The 19438-nt window shown below is 53.2% G+C and overlaps 1 protein-coding gene across 1 annotated transcript; it reads right to left on the minus strand.

Moving 5' to 3' along the window:
* Positions 1-7208: 7208 nt before the first annotated feature.
* TMEM161A (transmembrane protein 161A) lies at positions 7209-18682 on the minus strand. The gene is made up of 12 exons (XM_043978973.1): positions 18550-18682; positions 16855-16958; positions 16500-16580; positions 16228-16325; positions 15500-15656; positions 14654-14805; positions 13912-13972; positions 11762-11905; positions 11493-11609; positions 10964-11138; positions 8283-8379; positions 7209-8201 (listed from the first exon to the last, which is right to left on the minus strand). Exons 1-12 carry the CDS (start codon positions 18550-18552, stop codon positions 7951-7953), a joined length of 1440 nt encoding a protein of 479 aa, XP_043834908.1. The 5' UTR covers positions 18553-18682; the 3' UTR covers positions 7209-7950.
* Between the last annotated feature and the right edge of the window lie 756 nt (positions 18683-19438).

The following is a 19438-nucleotide window of genomic DNA, read 5'->3' on the forward strand; positions in this document are numbered from 1 at the left end:
AGAAAAGCACAAAGTTAATTTGCTTTTTACTCACATGGGCTTCAACAGGATCTGTTCTGTGGGTCAGAAACCAACGAAGGTTTCCCTAACCCTAGTGGATGACTCTGTTTTGTCAGACTAGCCTTGTAAGGTGAAACCTCTTCACTGACAAGGGCTAGCAGAAATTTAAATCAAACTGATTAGGAGATGAGGGAGTGAAGTTGGTAAGACAGAATTCTTCTCCTTCACAAATTTCCCAACTGTCAGTAGTCTAGACTTGGATTTCAAAGGCCCACCTTGCCTTGGAGAGCCACTAGTCCTGACTTGGATAGTCTGGAGACGCCTAAGCTTATGCCATCCTGGCTCTGACACTTAAAAGTGGTGTGACCATGGGATCCCACCAATGTAGGCCAGGATTTCAAGGAACAGGGCCCTGAACTCTGTTACCCTCGCTGTGGAGCTTATTTCTAGTATTCAGACCTATCTAGTGGACAAAAGATATTGAGGCTGCAGGTTCCCTGACTGCCGTAACAACCTCTTGGGTCAGAATGTTGGCTTTGCCTCTGAGCAATGAAGCAGCACAGGTGTCTTAGTTAGACATCAGTCCTGCCCAAGCTCCTCCTGAGGAGCTTCAGGTGTGAAATTTTAGGATTGAGTGGAGATAGAGACAGCTAGAATCTTTTGTGAATGTACCAATCAAGGGTAATGAGACCGAAGGCACTTTTTCAATGACTTTTTGTTGCTATTAGGTATTTTTTTTTCTCTTACCTTCCTAGTCACACTCTGAAAAGAAAGAAAAACAAAACTCATGTAACAAATATGCATAGTCAAGCAAAATAAATTCCCAAAACAAAATTCAAAAAACAAATGCAGGCTGTGTCCTGAAATCTCATTCTGCATATTTAGTCCATCATCTTCTCTCTCAAGATATCCATAGTATTCCACCTTGCCTCAGACACATACCACCTGTGTGACCCTGGACAAGTCACTTAGCTCCAATCACCTTAAACATCCAGGGCCATCTCCAGTCATATATTGCCACTGGACCAAGATGGCTCTGGAAGAAAGAGTGAAGCTGGTGATTTTGCACAGCCCTCCCTCCCTCCCTTAAATCCAATTTACTACAAGTCATGACATTACCTCCTGACGTCATGGTCTTCTTAGAGAACGAAGGACAAACAACAACTACAACAGTATTCCATCTTCAGCCCTTTGTTTTGGGGGTTTTGTTTTGGGTTTTTTGCGGGGCAATGAGGGTTAAGTGACTTGCCCAGGGTCACACAGCTAGTAAGTGTCAAGTATCTGAGGTCAGATTTGAACTCAGGTCCTCCTGGATGCAGGGCCGGTGCTTTATCCACTGTGCCACGTAGCTGCCCCTGCCCTCACTAAATCTTAAAAGTTCAACATCCTTAGGTAACATAATTTACAACCTAGAAATGAGATGTACATAAAACTAAAGGCCTGATTCTAGAAATCCACACAAAAGGGGAGACTTAGAAGAACGATTCTAGTTGGGAGGATCATTAAAGAATTTTAGAGCTGGAAGAGGCTTGAAAGATCTCTACTCCAACACCCTCATTTCTGGAAACAGACCTGCAGAGGTTAGGTGTCTTGCCTGAGGTCAGAATGACAGAACCAGGATTCAAACCCAGGTCTTCTGATAACAGATTTAGCATTTCCCTTTGAACCACACATGGAAGATGTGGCATTCAAGCTTGCAGTGTCTGGTAACTCTTTGGTTCCCATATTGGCAAGATGCTTCCTTGAGCCATATGACTCCCTTGGTGCCAGGTGAGCTGATGTGGTTTTACCAATCGTTGAAGATTTGTAAATATTCTGGAAGCATTTATTAAGCACCTGTGTGTAAGGTGATGGGCTAGGTCAGCAGTTATTAACCATTTTTTTTTCTGTCCTGCACCCCTTTGGCAGTGTGCCAAAGCCTATGGGACCTCTGAATAACTTTTTTAAAGAATTCAAGGAAATGCTCAATTTCCATTAGAAGTTAGTGAAAATAAAGATGTCATTTTTCCTGGACATCCTGGAATATAACCATGGACCCCTTGGGCATCCTTAGACTCCAGATTAAGTACCCCAGGCCTAGGAATAGATGCAAACACAAAAATAGAAAGAATAATATGTTTTTGTTTTTTTTGCAGGGCAATGAGGGTTAAGTGACTTGCCCAGGGTCACACAGCTAGTTAAGTGTCAAGTGTCTGAGGCTGGATTTGAACTCAGGTCCTCCTGAATCCAAGGCCAGTGCTTCATCCACTTTGCCACCTAGCTGCCCCCAAGAATAATATGAAATAAGATAAATGTCTGTGTCTATAGACAGGGGAGTCCTGAAGGCAGTGTGGTGGTGGGGTAAGAACAGTGGACTTTCTATTGAGAGGTGGACCCAAGGATTCAAACCACCTCTGCCACTAACCCAAGTTTCCCTACTGGTAAAACATGGAGATTTCCAAGATCAACTCTAAGAATCCCGTACATCCTGAGATTTCTAAGTCATGTTGTTTTAGGGGGCGCTGCCAATTGTTGATCATTGTGGTAGTAAAAATGCATCTGTTCTAATTCCTTTTTACAGAGGAAGAAACCTACCAGCTGTGTGGCCCCGACCAAATCACTTACCTCCTTCTATTTCCTTTCCTGTAAAACAGGAATAATAATACTTCAACTACCCACCACAAAGACATATGAGAAACCCACTTTGTAAACCATAACATGCCTTCGAAAAAAGTTGATATCAGGAGAGTGTGCAATCAGCCCAGCAGCAACTATGCAGCCTTGAGAGAAGGAGGGCCCTTAGCCGCTAGAGGGCACTGCTTCTGCTCTCTTCACAGAGGATGGTGTTAACAGGAACAAGGAAGCATCTGAGACCTGCTTAAGCCTGACCTGTTGATGATGGTGGGTGCTATATGTGAGCCACCTGGGCCACCTCCAAAGAGGCCTTTCTTGTGTATCTGTCAGGAGTGGTCCTGACATAAAAGTACAAGAAGTGCACACCTCTATCTCCCATGCCTGTGCTTAGGTGGCATAGTGGATAGATGCTTACTAGCTGTGTGACCCTGGCCAAGTCACTTCACCCTGATCGTCTCAAACATCCAGGGCCATTTCCAGTCGTCCTGATGTAGATCTTGCCATTGGACCCAGATGGCTCTGGAGGAGAAAGTGAGGCTGGTGACTTTTCACAGCAACCCCTCACTTAAATCCAATTCAGCACCAGTTTTGACATCACCCTGATGTCATGGTCCTATTCAAGATGAAGGACAAACAACCACAATCTCCCCATTGCTGGGGGTAACATCTCTTAGAATCCCTACTTTCCTTCAAGAGTTGGCTCTGGTAGCCCTTCCCATAGTCCTTTCTTAATCACACTCCCCTCCCCCCATTACTTTTATTTACTTCTCTGTGTGTGTGTTATGTCTACCTAGCCCTAAATGGGGATGGCACCGAGATGGGCTGCTTTCTGCAGGAGGCCCTGCTTCCAGCTTCCTGCTCCCTCTCCTCCCTCTCCCTCCCTTTCTTTCTTTTCCTTTTTTTTTGGGTGGGGGGGGCAGGGCTAGGGGGGTTAAGTGACTTGCCCAGGGTCACACAGCTAGTGTCAAGTGTCTGAGGCTGGATTTGAACTCAGGTACTCCCGACTCCAGGGCCGGCGCTTTATCCATTGCACCACCTAGCTGCCCCATTTCCCTCCCTTTCAATCAAGACCCCTTGAGGATAGGCACCAGTGCCTAGCACAGAGCTGGTGAACAGCAGGCACATATCATATCCCTTCCCCCTTGGTCTTTGGATACCCAGAACCCAGACCAATGCCTTGTAGAGAGTACACTTAAGAAACGTGTGCTTGTTGAATGGGGGTGATGGAATCGTAGTTAGAAAGGATGGTAGAGACTGAGTCCAAACCCTTTCATTTTATAGATGAGGAAACTGAGTCCCCGTAAAGGAGGGAGGAACATCCTCAAGGCAAGCCAAGATGAGCCAGGGAGTGGCCAAACCAGGACTCTGGTCCCATCTCTTGACACCCGGTTCTGTCCTTTTCTGCATTTAGCCATGACATGTGCTCATAGCTACACTCCCTGATTTTAGGAACGGACCTCACTTGTTAGTTCTCCTTCCCACACCAGACTTAGAAATGGGTTGTATCTCTAGCCCTCTCTCTCCATACAGGTTAAAGCTGCCAGGAATGTGGGAGCCGCCTCATTGGGCCAAAGAATTGTGGGCTCAAAAATATCCAATAGGAGCACTTCAGCCGGGGGAGCCCTGGACAGAAGCTGTTAGAGCACTGCCCTGCTACCTTTGGCCTCTCCCTGCTCTCTCCCTGCTAGAGGTCTTCCCCATGTGGCAAACTAGATTAGCCTCCAGGGGAGAGGTGGTGGTTGTTTTAAGAACAAAGCATTTCAGAGGGCAGCTAGGTGGCGCAGTGGATAAAGCAATGGCTCTGGATTCAGGAGGACCTGAATTCAAATTCAGTCTCAGATACTATCTGTGTGTCCCTCTGTAACCTCTGCCTACTTCATTTTCCTCATCTGTCAAATGGAGATCATAACAGCAGGTCTTAGACTCCATCTCTAAGGTCCCTTCCAGGTTTGTTTGTTTTTGATGAGGCAATTGGGGTTAAGTGACTTGCCCAGGGTCACACAGCTAGTAAGTGTGTCAAGTGTCTGAGGCCATATTTGAACTCAGGTCTTCCTGAATCCAGGGCTGGTGCTCTATCCACTGCGCCACCTAGCTGCGCCCCCTTCCAAGTTTAAACCTATGATTCCATGAACCAACTCACTCAACAACAAACACTAAGTAAGTGTACTGTGTACAAGGCATTGCTCTAAGTAGTGGGGATTGGGGAGACAAAGACGGAGAAGTCAAGTATATATCCTAGCAGGGGACACGACACAGTAATTCACCACATGCCTCATAGCACCTTACAGAATCGTGGCTCATCTCCTAGATCTGTGAAGTACTTAGCATAATACCCACCACGCCATCTTCCAAGGACCAGAAAAAGAGCCAGTGACCTCATATGCTCCTGTGAAGCTAGGATTTGAACTCAGGTCCTCTCATTGCTAATCCAGTGTTCCTTCCTTCCTTTCCTTAGCAGGAGGATCAGAAAACATTAGATGGAGCAGGCCCGAGGCCCTTCGGACACAGCATGGCAGAGGGAAATGGCACCTCTCCTACCAGCACCTCTTTATAGGTGGTAAAAACAAGCTGCCGCCCACCCCATGTCTAGGGAGATGCCAAATTGATTCCAAAAGGATAAAGTAAAAGAGAAGAGGGAGGCAGCACAATGAGCTCTAAAAGGCTGGGTTTGAGAGTGAGGGATCCTCATCTCAAACCCCCATTCAGACACTTGAACCTGGGAGAGTTGCTTAATTTCAGGGGCCTCAGTTTCCCCACCTGTATAGCATGAGACTAACAGAGCTTGCGCTCCTCACATTCACAAGGGAAAGGAAGTGAGAGACAAGCTTCTAAAACCTGAAAGCCCTGGAAAATTGGTGGTGACTCGTTGATACGGGGGACAAAGAGACAGAGCGGACCCAGGCACCTGGGTCCTGAATTTCAGGCGGTTTCCTGGCAGCCAAGACTTTTTTGCATTCTCCAGTTGTCTTTGTCTGAAGCCAGGGAGTTCCCAGCTCTGGGTCTGGGTGACGTTACCGTCACATGACAGGGGGCAGCTGGACGGGGGTGGTGCTGGGCCAGCTGCCGGTAGGTCCATCCCTAGGCTGAGCTTCAGTTTCAGGAGGCCCCGAAATGGGCAGGCCCCGACTCCAGCCTCCTGCTCCCTCTCTCCTCTGCTCTGTTCCTTCCCCCATCCCCATGCCATTGTCTTTGTCCATCCTCATGGTCTAATTGCAGTCTGAGTGAAATTTTCTTCCCCCATTCTCTATCCAGGCACTGTGTGGGCCCCCGAGGTCATGTCTGGGCAGCCCCATGGGAACAGTTGTCTGCATAGCTGGGCAGTGGAGACGAGGCTCCTGGCAACGGGGCTGGCCCCTGGCCTTGTCTGTCATCCAAGGGCCGTGGGTAACGAGGGGAATTAGATAAAGAAGCCATCAGGCCTGCCTCTTCCCAGGGAGGTGGAGGGAAGGGACCTCAGGGGGCATCTGGCCTGACCCACACCCCAAAGGGATGTTCCTTTACAACATTTCTGACAGGGAGTCAGCCTGGCCTCCACTGTCCATGGACAGAGAACTCACTACCTCATGAGGCGGCCCAGTCAGTGAAGGTCTAGGAAGGTCTGCTTCGCATCGAGGCAACATCTGCCCATTGTTCCCACTTCTGCCCCTCGTGTCAGCCCCACCTGAGCCCAGTCTCACCCTCTGATCCCCGTGTGGCCTCATCTCCAGCCCCTTCTCCATCCGACCCAGTCACCAATTTGCCAGGGTTGGACTAAAGGGATACTCCAGTAGGTTCTGGTGATGCCTGAGCTCGAAACCCAGTTTGTCAACCTTCAGCCCTTCCACCCTGGAGAGCCCAAAGACCAGGATGGAAGTCCTGGCCCCACCCTCTGGTTCCTTGTGACCTCTAACCTCCATGGGCCCGTTTCCTCCTCAGTAAAATGGGGTACATGGGGATCTCCAAGCTTCCTTCCAGTTTCACAGATCCAGGCCATCCGGGGCCACAGCCAGCCCAGAACCAGAGAGAACAGGGAGGGACGAACAGGAAGCAGTCATCTCTTCCTGCTCCAGAAGGTCTCGTGCCCACCAGAGCGAGCCACTGGTTCTAGAAAAAAGTCCCTATTCCTATACCAAGAGAGGTAAAGGTCCCCAGGTAAGGATGCAGAGCACTTGGGGCAGGGAGGGCTAGGAAGGAGCTGAGATCTGGCCTGAGGCAGCAGCTGCCAGGCAGGCCCACGGGCAGATCAAACTGTGGATTCCCCAACGAGGGGCATGGAAAGGAGGACCCTCGGAGCTGGTAGGAGGAAGCTTAGGCTAAACCCTCCCCTCCTCCAGCCTTTCTGACCCCACTCACCCAAATGCATGATGGATGAGTTCATCCCAAAGAGGCCTGAGCCAGGCAAAGGGAGGGAGGGGCATTTTTGTCTCAGGAGGACCCCCTCCCTTTAAATTCCCTCTTCTGGCTCTAAATTCTAAGCTTCCAGGTTGGAAGAACCAGAAGGTTAGCAGGCTAAAGATGGCCACCCAAAAGAAAAGAAATTGCCCCCAAAGGGATGATAAGAGGCAGGGCAGACCCTGGCTACACTCCTGACCCAAGGAATGAGGGACTTGACAGCCTTCTACAGGTCAGACGTTCTCCTTTATTGAATGAAAACAGGGGCCCATAGCCAAGGGTTCGTGAACTTTACAAAAATATTCTGTGATTGTATTTCATTATAATTGATTTCCTCCATAATCGTCCCTATTTTATTTTATGCATTTAAAACCTTATTCTGAGAAAGGGGTGCATAGATTTCACCAGAATGCCAGAAGGCTCCAGGACTCAATAAAAGGCTAAGAGGCCCTGAATTAAAAGGAGCAAACCCAGCCGCTGGAGGAGGGGAACACTTCAGCAGCCTCCCCTCATCCAGGAGGCCAGCTCTCATTCTCTCTCATTCCCTCCCTCCATTTCTGAGACAAGGACTCAGACCTGAGCCAAAAGTGGGGAGGTCTCTCCCTTCCTCCAGCACTAACCCCAACCCTATCAGTCCCTCTCGTTCAGTGTGACCTCTTTTCTCACCACCCTTGTCAGAGGTCCTTAGGGACCAGCCACCTTCTAGGAGACAGCAGAGGTCAGAGAAGCGGGGAGAGGCAAGGTCGGTGGGGCAGCAGCTCCTAGCCTGGAGGGCCATGGTCTCAGGCACTCTGGGTGAAATTGGTGGATGAGAATCGGAGGAGTCCTGAGCAGAGGTGGTGGCAACCCCCTCCCCCAGCCCTGCTCCTGGCACCATTCCAGGAAGGGGAGGGCCTGAAAGACCCAAAGAAGGAGGCTGTGCCTCCCCTGTGCGCAGTCACATAACCCTCGGCCTCCCCAGGGAGGCTAGGAAGATGCCAGGCGTTGGTGGAAGTAGAGGCCAAAGAGGCTGGTTAGCAGCTGGCAGGCAGCCGTCCACCAGGTGAGAAAGGCAAAGAGGCCCCGATAGAAGGCAGGGGTGAAGAGGCCGCCCAGGGCACCCAGGATCTGGGCCACTGTGGCCTGCACCTCATCTTCTCCAGAGGCAGTGGCCAAGGTCGATGGTGGGGCTGGCCTGGGGAGAGGGCTGGTGGACCCCAGGCCCCAGGAATAGCCTCCTATGGAGATGGATAGAGGAGTGTGAGGGGAGAGAACTGGGGGCTGTGCCACCTCTGCACCCTCCCCAGCCCAACCCATACCTAGAGTCTTCAGCAGCAGTGTAAGGTGAAGAGTGAGGAGGATGGGGGCCAGATACTGCAGGCTCACCACTGAGACGTAGCAGTAAATCCGTGTGATCTGGGCAGGGGGGAGAGGGGAGCAAGGGTCAGGGAGGCAGGAAATGGCCTAACTCCCAGCTGCCACTGCTGCCTCCAGGGGTCACCTATAAGAGGGGGTGGGGTGAGGCAGGAAGCCTAGTATACACCCTCAGGGATGCTCCCATTTCTGGAGCACCACCCCCATTTTATAGACAAGGAAACTGAAGTACAGAGGGTCGATGACTTCTTCAAGGTCTCAAAGCTGGTCAGTGTTGGAGCCAGGATTTGAACCCAAGTCTTTGGACTCCCAATACACCTTCTTTATGCTGCTCCATGCTGCTTCCTAGACTAGAATCTGCCCCTCACTAAATGGCTTCCCTAATCACGTCCCTTCCCAGCTCAGTCCATCCTCCACAGAGCTACCAAAGCACAAGTTGGACCAGGCTCCTCCCCTGCTCAATCAATGCCAATGGCTCCCTATTACCTTGGAGGCCAAATACCAACTCCTCTGGCTCTATGGCTCTTCCCGGTCTGGATACAGCCTCCCTTCCTAACCTTCCAGCCTTGCTGCCCTTCCTACTCCCTACATCCAGCCAGACTGGCCTCTCACCACCTCCCTTCTCTGGAGAGGCCATCCAGGCTCCCCCAACGAGCTGACCTTTGGATGGGGGTTGGGGGGGAGGGGCACACACATAACCATCTCAAGCACAAATCAAGAGAATCAAGTAGAAAGTGGTTCAATGCAGAAGAGCCTGGGTGGGTGGGTAGGGGAAGGAGCGAAGGAAAGGCTTCCTGGAGATGGTGGTGCAGGGGAGGAGAGGGATTCCAGGCATGGGGGCGGCCCGTGCAAAGGGGGCAGAGATGGGAGAGAGCACTGGGTGAGGCACAGAGAGGAGGCCAGGAGGAAAGTGGTGGAGCCTCATGGGAGTCCCGTGGCCAGACCCGCACTCCAGGACAACCCTCGGCAGCAGTGGACAGTCAGAGAGGCGAGGGGGGAGGAGAGACGAGGCAGGAAGGGCCAGTGGGAGGCTGCCGCAATAATCTGGGTTGGGGAGAAGGGTCTGGACTATGGTGGGGGTGTGCGAGAGCAGGGGGGGTGCAGGAGAGACCCACAACTGTTTGGCTACTGAGGGTGAGAGTGAGGAATCAGGATGGCAGTGACGTTGGCAGGGCGTCAGCGATGAGGTTGGCAGGGCGCTAGCGGTGAGGTTGGCAGGGCACTAGCGGAACCCTGGATGGGAAGTAGCTGGGAGGAGGAGTGGGACTGGCCAAGAGGGGAGCCTGAGATGTCTCTGGAACATCTAGGCAGAAAGGTCCACTAGGCCATCAGTGAGGCAGGCCTGTAGGTGAGGGGAGAGAGGCTGGGGCTGAGGGTCATCTGCATGGAGATGGGAACGAATCCACGGGAGCAGAGGCGACCACCCAGAGAGAAGGGCCGAGGGCAGGATCTCGGGGAGCGCTCACGGTCCGGGGGAGGTAAGACGGGCCTCCCCACACCCACTCTCGCCCACGCTACCAGGGTCATCTGCCCAAAGCCCATCTCTGTTCCCACATCCCCCCTCCCCTTCCACATATCCTCTGTTCTAACTAGGCAGACAGAGTCAAAGGCAGAGTCCGAGAGACTACAAGAAGCAGGGAGAGGAGGGGATGGGTCAGGGAGGCCCCTGGGCCAGCCTCTGCACAGGAGCCTTCAAGGTCACGTGGGCTCGTCTGACTGCCTCTGACCGCCCCTCCCCGCCCCCCTTTCCTCCCCCCCAGGTCCAAAGCCTGCTCTCAGAAGAGGGTCCCAGCCACCGCCTTCTCAAGCCTACCCCCACCTTCTGCAGGAAGCTCTCCATCATTCCCTAAACCCAAATCCTTCTCAGAATCCCTATGGGATTCACTGAGTCTGATTCTAATACATTCGAGTTATCTGCATCATCATTACGTATTCCCAACCAAGCAAAGCGAATTCTCCCAAAGCCAGACGCAATGGACACAGAGCCAGACTGGGAGTCACAAAAACCTGGGTTCCAATCCCGCCTCAGCCAAGCACCGGCCAAGTGACTCATCCGTAAAATGGGGGTGTGAATAATAAAAACCTCCTTCAGGGTTCTCGTGAGGCTCAGATGAGAGGAACGTGCGTAATGTCACATTGAAGCATCCAAGCCTGCACAATGCTGTGCAATTGTTCTATCATTTGGTCCCCCAAGAACCCTGAGATGTGCTATTACTGTCCCAGTAGTTTTACAGATGAAGAAACCAAGGTAGATGGGGGTTAAGTGACTTGTCACACGGCTGTCGAGACAGCATTTGAACTCAGACCTTTCTGATGTCCAGGCCAGCTTTCTATATAATGTATAAGTGTCAGTTATTATCTTTCTAAATCACACTCCACAGAGAGGAGATAACATGGCTTGTCAAGGGCCTAAGGTAAAAGTAGAATCGCTTAGCCTGCCGAGGAAGCTCACCTATCCCCGCTGTGTCATAGACTACCTGAATGTCCTTGGGCAGGTCACTGCCTCTCCGGGCCTCAGTTTCCTCTTCTGTAAAAGGAGAGGGCAGGCCTCCATGACCCCTCAGGTGCTTCTGGCTCTAGGATATGTACAATTATGTCCCACCCGGCCATCCCCGGGCCCCCCTACCCTGCGCTGGATCTCCAGGGCACTAATCCGCCCAGCCTCCCTCCTCATCTGTTCCACCCAGCGCTGGGCCAGGCACAGGTAGGCCTGCAGGTGGGGCCTGGTCACGGCCAGCCGCAGCAGGCACAGGGCCAGCACCAGCCACAGGCGGAGAGAGTCAAAGGCAGAGTCGGAGAGTCTGCAAGAAGCGGGGAGAGGGGGGGGGGTCAGGGAGGCCCCTGGGCCAGCCTCTACACAGGAGCCTTCAAGGGCACATGGGCTCCAGTCTGACTGCCCCTCCCCACCCCCCCAGGTCCAAAGCCTGCTCTCAGAAGAGGGTCCCAGAGCAGGCTCAGCTCCCAGGACACCTGCTCCTGTCACACAAAATCAGACGGGAAAGGGAGACCTCAAGAATGTAAGTGCTGCATACAAAGAAGCCTCACCCCCTTGGCTAGTGACTCCACGTGGCCCCTGGGGAGACATCGCCAGCCCCTCCCCCTGGGTCCCCTCCCCAGCCTGGCGCCTGCCCACCAGCCAGGCCCCAGATACGCACAGCTGGACAGGGGCCGTCTTTCCCACTGGAGCTTGCAGGAGGAAGTCACGGCCAATGGGTTTGATCCACAGACACAAAATCAGCACAGGAGCCAGGAAACTTGTATGGAGCATGAGCCTGCAGTTCCAGGGAGAGGCGGGAAAGGTAAGCAAGGATGAGCCTCCCTGGCTCTGACAAGTCGGGGGGGCCCTGCCCTCCTGCACCCCAAGGGCCTCTCTTCCCATGCTCCCCCAGACCCCGCAAAGCTGTCCTCCCCCAAGCCACATAACTGGAGCAAGGGTCGATCGGCTGCCAGCTGCAGGGCATCCAGGTGGGTCTGAGCCAGACGCAGGCCCGGGAATGTGAGGCAGGCCCCCAGGACAGAGCACACCGCCACCAGGATCAGGCGGAAGGTCAGCCTGGTCAGGGGGATCCTGCAAGAAGAATCCATCACACGGTCAGCGGAAGCCAAAGGTCAGGGTGGGAGATGGGGAAAGAGCCTAGCAAGAAGCCAGGAGACCAACCTCTGCCACCCACTGACTATGCTGCTGGGCAAGTCACATCATGTGCCTAGGCCTCCACTTCCCCATCCTTAAAAGGAGGGAGGACTAGTTGATTTCTAAGATCCCTTTAAGCTCTGACATATTATTGTCTAAGGGTCCTCCTAGCCCTGACATCTTGGGTTCTAAGGGCCCTCCCAGCCCTGACATCTTGGGTTCTAAGGCCTTACCCAGTTCTGACATTCTCTCCTAAGGGCCCTTGAAACTCTAACATACTCTATTCTAAGGTTCTGACATCCTGGGTTCTAAGGGCCCTCCCAGCTCTGACATCCTGGGTTCTCAGGGCTCTCCCAGCTCTGACATTCTCTCCTAAGGGCCCTCCCAGCCCTGACATCCTGGGTTCTAAGGGCCCTCCTCTCTATTCCCTTCCTCAGTTTCTCAGTATCACTACTTTATCCACCTTCCCTCTGGCCACAGAAGACCTCCCTAGACTTTCACTTACTCCTACCTATGCCCTTGATCCCTCCTCTCCCATCCTCTAGGCCCTTGCTCCAACCATCATCCCCTCTTGTGCATCTTCAGTCTCTTCCTTGCCTACAAACATGGTCAGGTCTCTGCCAACAAGAGATCTTGTTGAGTCTTCTAGGCCAACTGGACCTGCCCTCCCCTTTGCCACTCAACAGCATTTATACCCTCCCGCCCCCTCCCCTAGTCCCTCCACTTCCATTCCTTGAAATTCAGCATCTGCCTGACCATCGCCCTTCTCTGCAAGGACACCAAACACCTTCTAGTCCCCAAACTCAGTGCCACCTCCCCCAGCTCCAGTCATCATCTTCCTCATCTTCTGCAGCCTTCGATGCTCCTGACCAGCCCCTCCTGCCACAGACCTCACCTCTGTGCTTCAGACACCACAGGATCCTTGTCCTCTCCCTGACCCTTCAATGGGGAGCTGCCCCAGGGTCCATCCTGAGCCCCCTCCCCCTCTAATCCACTCTTCACTCTGCTGGCAGAATAATCTTTATCAAGCCCAGGTCATTGTTCTCTGCTTTAATTATCTTCAGTGGTTCCTGATTGCCTAGAAGAGTTTAAACATCTCTGCCCAGCATTCGAGGCCTGGTGCTACACCACCTTTCTAGTCTTAGCTCATTTTACTCCCCCAGCCAAACTGCAAACTTCTCTTCCCTTCTGAAATCTCCCACCTCCATTCCCTGCCCCATACCGTGTCCTAGGCCAGGGATGCCCTCCCTCCTGATCTTCACTTATGGAATTCTAAACCATTCTTTAAATGTCTGCTCCAGGAAGCCTTCCTTGATCTTCCCCAGCTGATAATAATGCTTCCCATCAGATCTTCACAAAGCACTGAGGTCAGTCAGTCAATAAACATTTGAAAGTGCCTACTATGTGCCAAGCACTGTGCTAAGCATTTCACATGTGACACTACTAGAATCAGCTGTGTTGGGGGATCCATTGAGTATGTCGAGTTTACATAAAGCACCCGTGCTTCCCTTTAGAACACCATCACTATTGTTAGTTATTGAATGTTCTCCTTTTCCTAGGGGCTGGGTCTTCCCTAACCTGCAAGCTTTTCCCCAAGCTTCTACACCCTCCCCAGAACCCACCGGGGACCAGGAGCCCCTGCCCACTTTGCCATCCCCCTTCCATTCCTCCTGCAGTGGGGGAGCCCAGAATCCCTCAGGCCACCTGTCAGTAACCTGCCTGATCCCCGCTGGCCTGCTGTTTATTTTTCTATTCACATTCCCTGGACAACCTAACAAATGGTTCTCCTTCCTTCATTAATAAATGCCTATGGGATTGAAGTGGCCCCTCTGGCATTCCACCACCCGCCCTGGGCCTGGGGAAGTCAGGAGATCCTTATGTCCAGGGGTCCCCTAATCCAGCCTGAAGTCCCCCCTCCCTCCTGCCCATGCCCCCACACTCACCACCAGTCCCAGCCATGCCTCTTCAGCACAGGTCCTAACTGCTGGGTGACGCTGGCCAGGCCTGCCAGTGTGGGAAAGAGCCAGCATCAGCAAGCCCAGCTGCAGGGGCCAGGCTGAGAGAGGGACAGGGTCCTCCCCATCCCATCCACTCTCCATGCCCGGCTCTCGGCAGGGCCCTTCCTCTCTGCCCCTCGGAAGCCTAAGTGTCCTTTGAGGACCACCTCCTCTATGAAGCCTTCTTTGGTTGCCCCGGCCCTCCCAGGCCCCTGCACTTTAACAAGCAGGATGCTTGCTCTCTTTATCCTTAATGGGTCACGTGTCTATCCCATGGTGCACCAGACCATTAAAACTAAAGCCAAGGGAAAGGCAGTGGGACCCTGGGGGGGGGGGGCGGCATGACTGGAGGAAGCGGAGAAGGGCAACTAGCCTTGTGCTGTCTAGGGGTTGGAAGGAGGGGGAAGAAGAAGGATGACTACAGATGGGGCAGGTGCAGGGAGCAAGGATGGAGAGAGGAGCTTCCCAGCAGGCACGGAACATCATAACAGATGCTCAGATGTTCACTTTCTGACTAAGGAAGGAGTTCCTAACAATTCAAGCTGACCTGGGGGAATGGGTTGCTCTGTGAATCCCCTCTCTGAAGGGGGATGCCCAGGGGTATGGGCAGCACCTGGTGCCCTTTGAGGTCTTTTCTAACTCAGATCTCTACCCCAGGGCCCTGGTCCACAGCCCCGGCCCCACAGACCTGGCTCCAGGCCAAACTCCAGGATGTCTTCTCGTACCACCAGCACCAGCATGGCCAGAAGCAGGAAGATGAAGGCAAAGGCAAGGCAGACGGAACGCTCCCCACCCTCCTCTGAGTAGAAGTACAGCCACATCACTGTCAGAAACACCTTGCTGGGGGCCCACACAGCTAAGGAGTCACTCAGACTGTCTGATGGATAGTGGGGGGAGGGAACATAGGGAGCAGGCCTGGAGCTGGGGAAGGCAGGGGCAGGAAGTCTGGAAAGGGGATGGGGAAGGACCAAGTGGGATTCCTCTTCCCGCTCCACCTGGCTCTCAGTAAGACATCGGCACTCCTGTTGGGGAGCCCCAAGGAAAGCCCCAATATAGCAGTCAGGAGACCTGGGTATGGGCGTCTGCTGCTCACACCTGTAGAATCTGGGGCAAGTCATGGCCTGTCTGGCCTTTAGTTTGTTCATCTATGAATTATGGAATTTGAACTCAATAGCCTCGATAGCCCTGTCCAGCTCAGAGAGCCTGTGTTCAAAGGGCCCTCCCAGCCCTGACATCCTGTGTTCTAAGGGCCCTCCCAGCCCTGACAGTCTGTGTCCTAAGGGCCCTCCCAGCCCTGAAAGTCTGTGTTCTAAGGATCCCCCCAGCCCTGACATCCTGTGTTCTAAGGGCCCTCCCAGCCCTGACATCCTGTGTTCTAAGGGCCCTCCCAGCCCTGATATCTTGTGTTCTAAGGGTCTTCCCAGCTCTGACCTATGCTCCTGAGCTTTATCTGACACCCCCTCCCCATCTCCCTCCACCTCCCCATCCAATCCTAGCTGGAGGGAACAGGTGCCTTCCACGAGATGAAGGATACACAGAGAAGATGATGGTAAGAAAACACCAGAGTATCCCAATGTTGGCCTCCTTCGCAGGGTCCACCAGGCAATAGTAGCCCTCGGTGAAGAGGTAGACGCCACAGGCATAGAGCGCAAAGTCCACGAACCACTGATACTCAGAGAAGTATCTAAGTACTAGGGCAGGAGCCAGGACGGAGGCTGGCTGAGGGCTCGGGGAGGCCAGCCAGGCCCCGCTTCCTCCTTCCCATCCCAATCCCCATGGAAAGAGCAAGAAAGGAGGGTAGAGAAAGAGACCGTGGACTCTGTTGCTGGAAGGGACCCTAGGGATCATTGGGGGCAGCACAGTACAATGCAAAGATCCCTAGGCTCTGGAGTCCTGGGAGCTGAGTGCAAATCCTGCTTATCAGTCAGGTGCTGCAGGGTCTTAGGCTAGTCCCTTCATCTCCCTGGGTTTCAGTTTCACCAACTGCAAAAATGAGGGGGTTGGACTAGAAGGTCTCTGAGGGCCCGTCTTGCTTTAGATCTGGAACATAAGCTCCTCGCTTCTCCAGTGCTTAGGGCAGTGCCGAGCACACAGTAAACACTCAATAAATGCACATTCATTCATTCCCCCTTCCATGATGCTGTGAATCCACCCCCCTCCCTTTACACAGGAAGAGAAAGCAGAGGCCTGCCCAGATTAGAAGGGAATCCAAAAGGGGGGGCCCCCCTCCCACACTCAGGGGCTGGGGCAGGGCTGAATTACCAAGCGCATCAATGGCTGTGATGGGACTCGTCTCCAGCTGAAGGTTGATGTCCCGAGGCACAGAAAGGGGCTTCTCCTCAGTGAGGCCATTCGCCCTCCTGGGCCAGAGGGAAGGACGGCTCAGGCCCCCTCGGCACCACCAGGTCCAGATTACTAACCCATCTCCCAACAGACAGTGCCCACTCCAGCAGGCCCCTTAGGGTCCCGCTGCCTCCGGAGGCTGGGGCTTTGCCATCAGGGTCAGGAAGGGGCAGGGAAGAAAAGCTGCTCACCTTTCCTTCTTGCCTTTTGGCTTTGGTTTTCCTGCCAAGGCCCGAAGCTCCTCATCGGTCGGGTGTTTGTAGCGAAACAGGCTACAGAGGGCAGGAGGTGAAGATGTGGTCAGGCAAGTGGATGTGGTGGGGCAGGGGGGACCACACCCTGAAGAGTTTCCCCCAGGGTGGGGGCCTAGGTGGGGGCCGCAGGATGGTTTTACATCCAATGGGGTCCAGAAGCTTCAGTGGTCGGGAGGGAATGTCAGATCTGGGAGAGACCTGGGAGGTGGACAGGAAGTGGGGAGAGAAGCAAGGTGAGAGGGAAGAAAGGGAGGAGAGAGGGAAGGAAGCAGGAAGGGGGGGGGGGGCTTACCTCCCATTGCAGAGTAGCCATCGGGCAAAGGAGAAATGCGGGGCCATCCTGTGCATGAGGCTGGCTGTGAGAAGGCTCACGACCAGCTGGACGCCCATGACCGCCTGTGGGGGGAAGCCCTAAGCTGATCCTTGAGTGTGTAGGGAGACAAAAGCTACCCTGGGTGACTGTGTGTGGGCAGATGTTCCTCTGCCCAAGAAACTTGATCAGCCATGGAACAGACTATTTATAGAGGCTCCGGGGCCTAGGGGAAGCCTGGGCCAGATTAAGGCCTGGGGGAATCTGAGCCATCACCAGTCCCAACTGCAGGAGGGTAGAGATGGTCCCCAGTGGTAAAGGGGTGTGAGAGGAAGGAAGAAGTCACCTGGGACCCACAGAAGGCCGAGGAACCTTTCAGGATGTTTGAACAGAGCCAAAGGTGCTGCCCCCTTGCACCCCACGCCCAATGAGGGAGGCAAAGATGATCAACTAGCTTGGCCAATGGGTTGGATGAACCCCATTGGGTCCCTCCCAGCCTGGCCTTTTTGCCTCTACAAACCTGTAGCACTTGTGTCCCCACTAGCCTAGCATCAGGCATGGGTGCCTAGTCATTCTTGTGACCAACAGGAGTCCAGCTCTGGGGGCAGGGATGTCCCTGGGGTCAGGGGCAGGGTGGCAGGAGAGCCATGGGAGGGGGCTTAGGGATCTCCAGGCTCCTGGAAGGAGTCAAAGAGCTCCTGGGTCTTACTCCTTCCCCCTCCCCCTCAATTCTGATGACCCCAAGTTCAGCTCAGTCTAGGCAACAGGATGCCTCAGTTTCTCATTCCACTTTAAAAACAATTTTTTTTCCCCAACTCAAGTTAACAACAAAAAAAGTTTAGAATGGGGTCTTTGAGGTACTGTGGCCCAGGGACACTGCTTCAGTTTCTGCTCCCAAATCTGCTACATCTTTCTCCATTCTTATAAAGCTTTCCTCCATTCAGCTGAACAAATATCTCCTCACACTAAGGTCCCCTCCTGCCTAAAACCCTTTTTTTCTTCTATCTGTCGTTTCATTTCACACTCTAGTCATCAACCTTCTGTCTTTCCTTCCTCCCTTTCTCTTTCCTTCCCTCCCTCTTTCTCCTTCTTTCCTTCTTTCTTTTCTTCCACCTTTCTTTCCTTCCTTCCTTCTTTCTCTTTCCTTCCTTCCCTTTCTCCTTCTTTCTTTCCTCCCTCCCTCCCTTCTCTACCCTCCTTCATCCTTCTTTCCCCATCCCTTTCGATTTCCCTGGTATTTGGGAAGTCACCGAGTTTGACCAGAGGTTAGGTGACTTTCCTAGGAACACTCAACCAACAGCATCCAGGCAGGACCTGGAAACTGCTCTTCTGTCCTCTGAGGCTAGCTCTCCAACCCGGAGGCCGGCAGTTCTCAAAGTGTGGTCTGGGGCCTCCAGGTCCCTAGCCTAGGACCCTGCCTCTAAGCTCTCTGAGCCTCAGTTTCCTCATCTGTAAAATGGGGCTTATCAGCACCATCCTCCTTCCGACAAACCCCTCCCCCCAAACCCCCGGCCCACGGGGTGGTTGGGGAGCTACCAGACGTGAAGCGCTCGTCCAACTTAAAGAGATTGTTAGGATAACTGTTAATATTAATTATCATCGCTCTGCTGTTCCCCCCGCCGTCGGGAGGCGGTGGTGGTGTCTTGCTTCTATCCCTCCCCCGGGTCCCAACCTCACCATCCTGGCTGCAAAGACGGCCCTGCGACTGGCCGGGCCGGACCGGACCCTAGGACAGCACCGAGTCCGAAACCCACTGGGACCTTTAAATGACTCTCCGGCCCCTGTGAAGACTCCGCGTCGCAGACCGAGCTCCTGGACCAATCCTAACCAGATTCGTCACTGACGGGCATCCCTCAGGACCAATCACCGGGCGTGAAAGGACGCGGAGAGGAAGCTGCCCGGGGAGAAGGCCGGTCAAAAGGACTCCGCGAGCTTCACCGCGCTCTACACCCGCATCCCTAGGCATGCTGGGAATTGTCGTTTTCCAAGTGTAGAGCCTGTGACTGGACACGTGGGTGAGCCGTTAGTTACCTTTGTGCTGCAAGAACTCCTGGGGCACGCCTTAGAGAAGGAAAACTCACTTAAAGTATTATAGACAAAGTAGATGGATTTTACTATTAAAATAAAGATTTTTTTTTAATACAGTAAAGACAGTCAACTTTGAACGGCTTAGGAATTCTGATCAACACAATGGCCAACCACATATTACTGGGGGACTGAGGAAACACGTTCCCCACCTCCAGAAATTGATGGGTTCAGAGAGGGGAGAGGGAGGGTCTATTCAAGGAACTGGAGGAGGCCAGCGTAGAGCCATCACAAGAGTGTATGTATGGAGAGGAGTAATGTTATAGGGCCTAGCACTCCAGAAGTTCTCTGGGGTACATCAAAGAACCTTCTCCTTGAGAAACTAAACCAAAGTACAGACACACCTAAAGAGATAAGTGGAACCTGATCAGGACTGAGCTAGCTCTGAGACCACCACCCTTCGTTCCAGTCTCCCTCACCCCTGGGGAGATAAGATTAGGTGTGGTTGCTGCCTTTGTGGTCCGAGGAGGAGAGAGATGGC

This window comes from Dromiciops gliroides, chromosome 1 (genome assembly GCF_019393635.1).
Source record: "Dromiciops gliroides isolate mDroGli1 chromosome 1, mDroGli1.pri, whole genome shotgun sequence".
NCBI lineage: Eukaryota > Metazoa > Chordata > Mammalia > Microbiotheria > Microbiotheriidae > Dromiciops > Dromiciops gliroides.

Excerpts from the sequence above, each read along its gene's own strand:
- TMEM161A (XM_043978973.1), bottom strand. Across the intron at positions 14,806-15,499 it reads CTTACCATCATCTTCTCTGT|CAAGGTGTTTCTGACAGTGA; the intron begins GTATCCTTCATC and ends GTGGGCCCCCAG. Across the intron at positions 13,973-14,653 it reads GGAGTTTGGCCTGGAGCCAG|GCCTGGCCAGCGTCACCCAG; the intron begins GTCTGTGGGGCC and ends CCACACTGGCAG.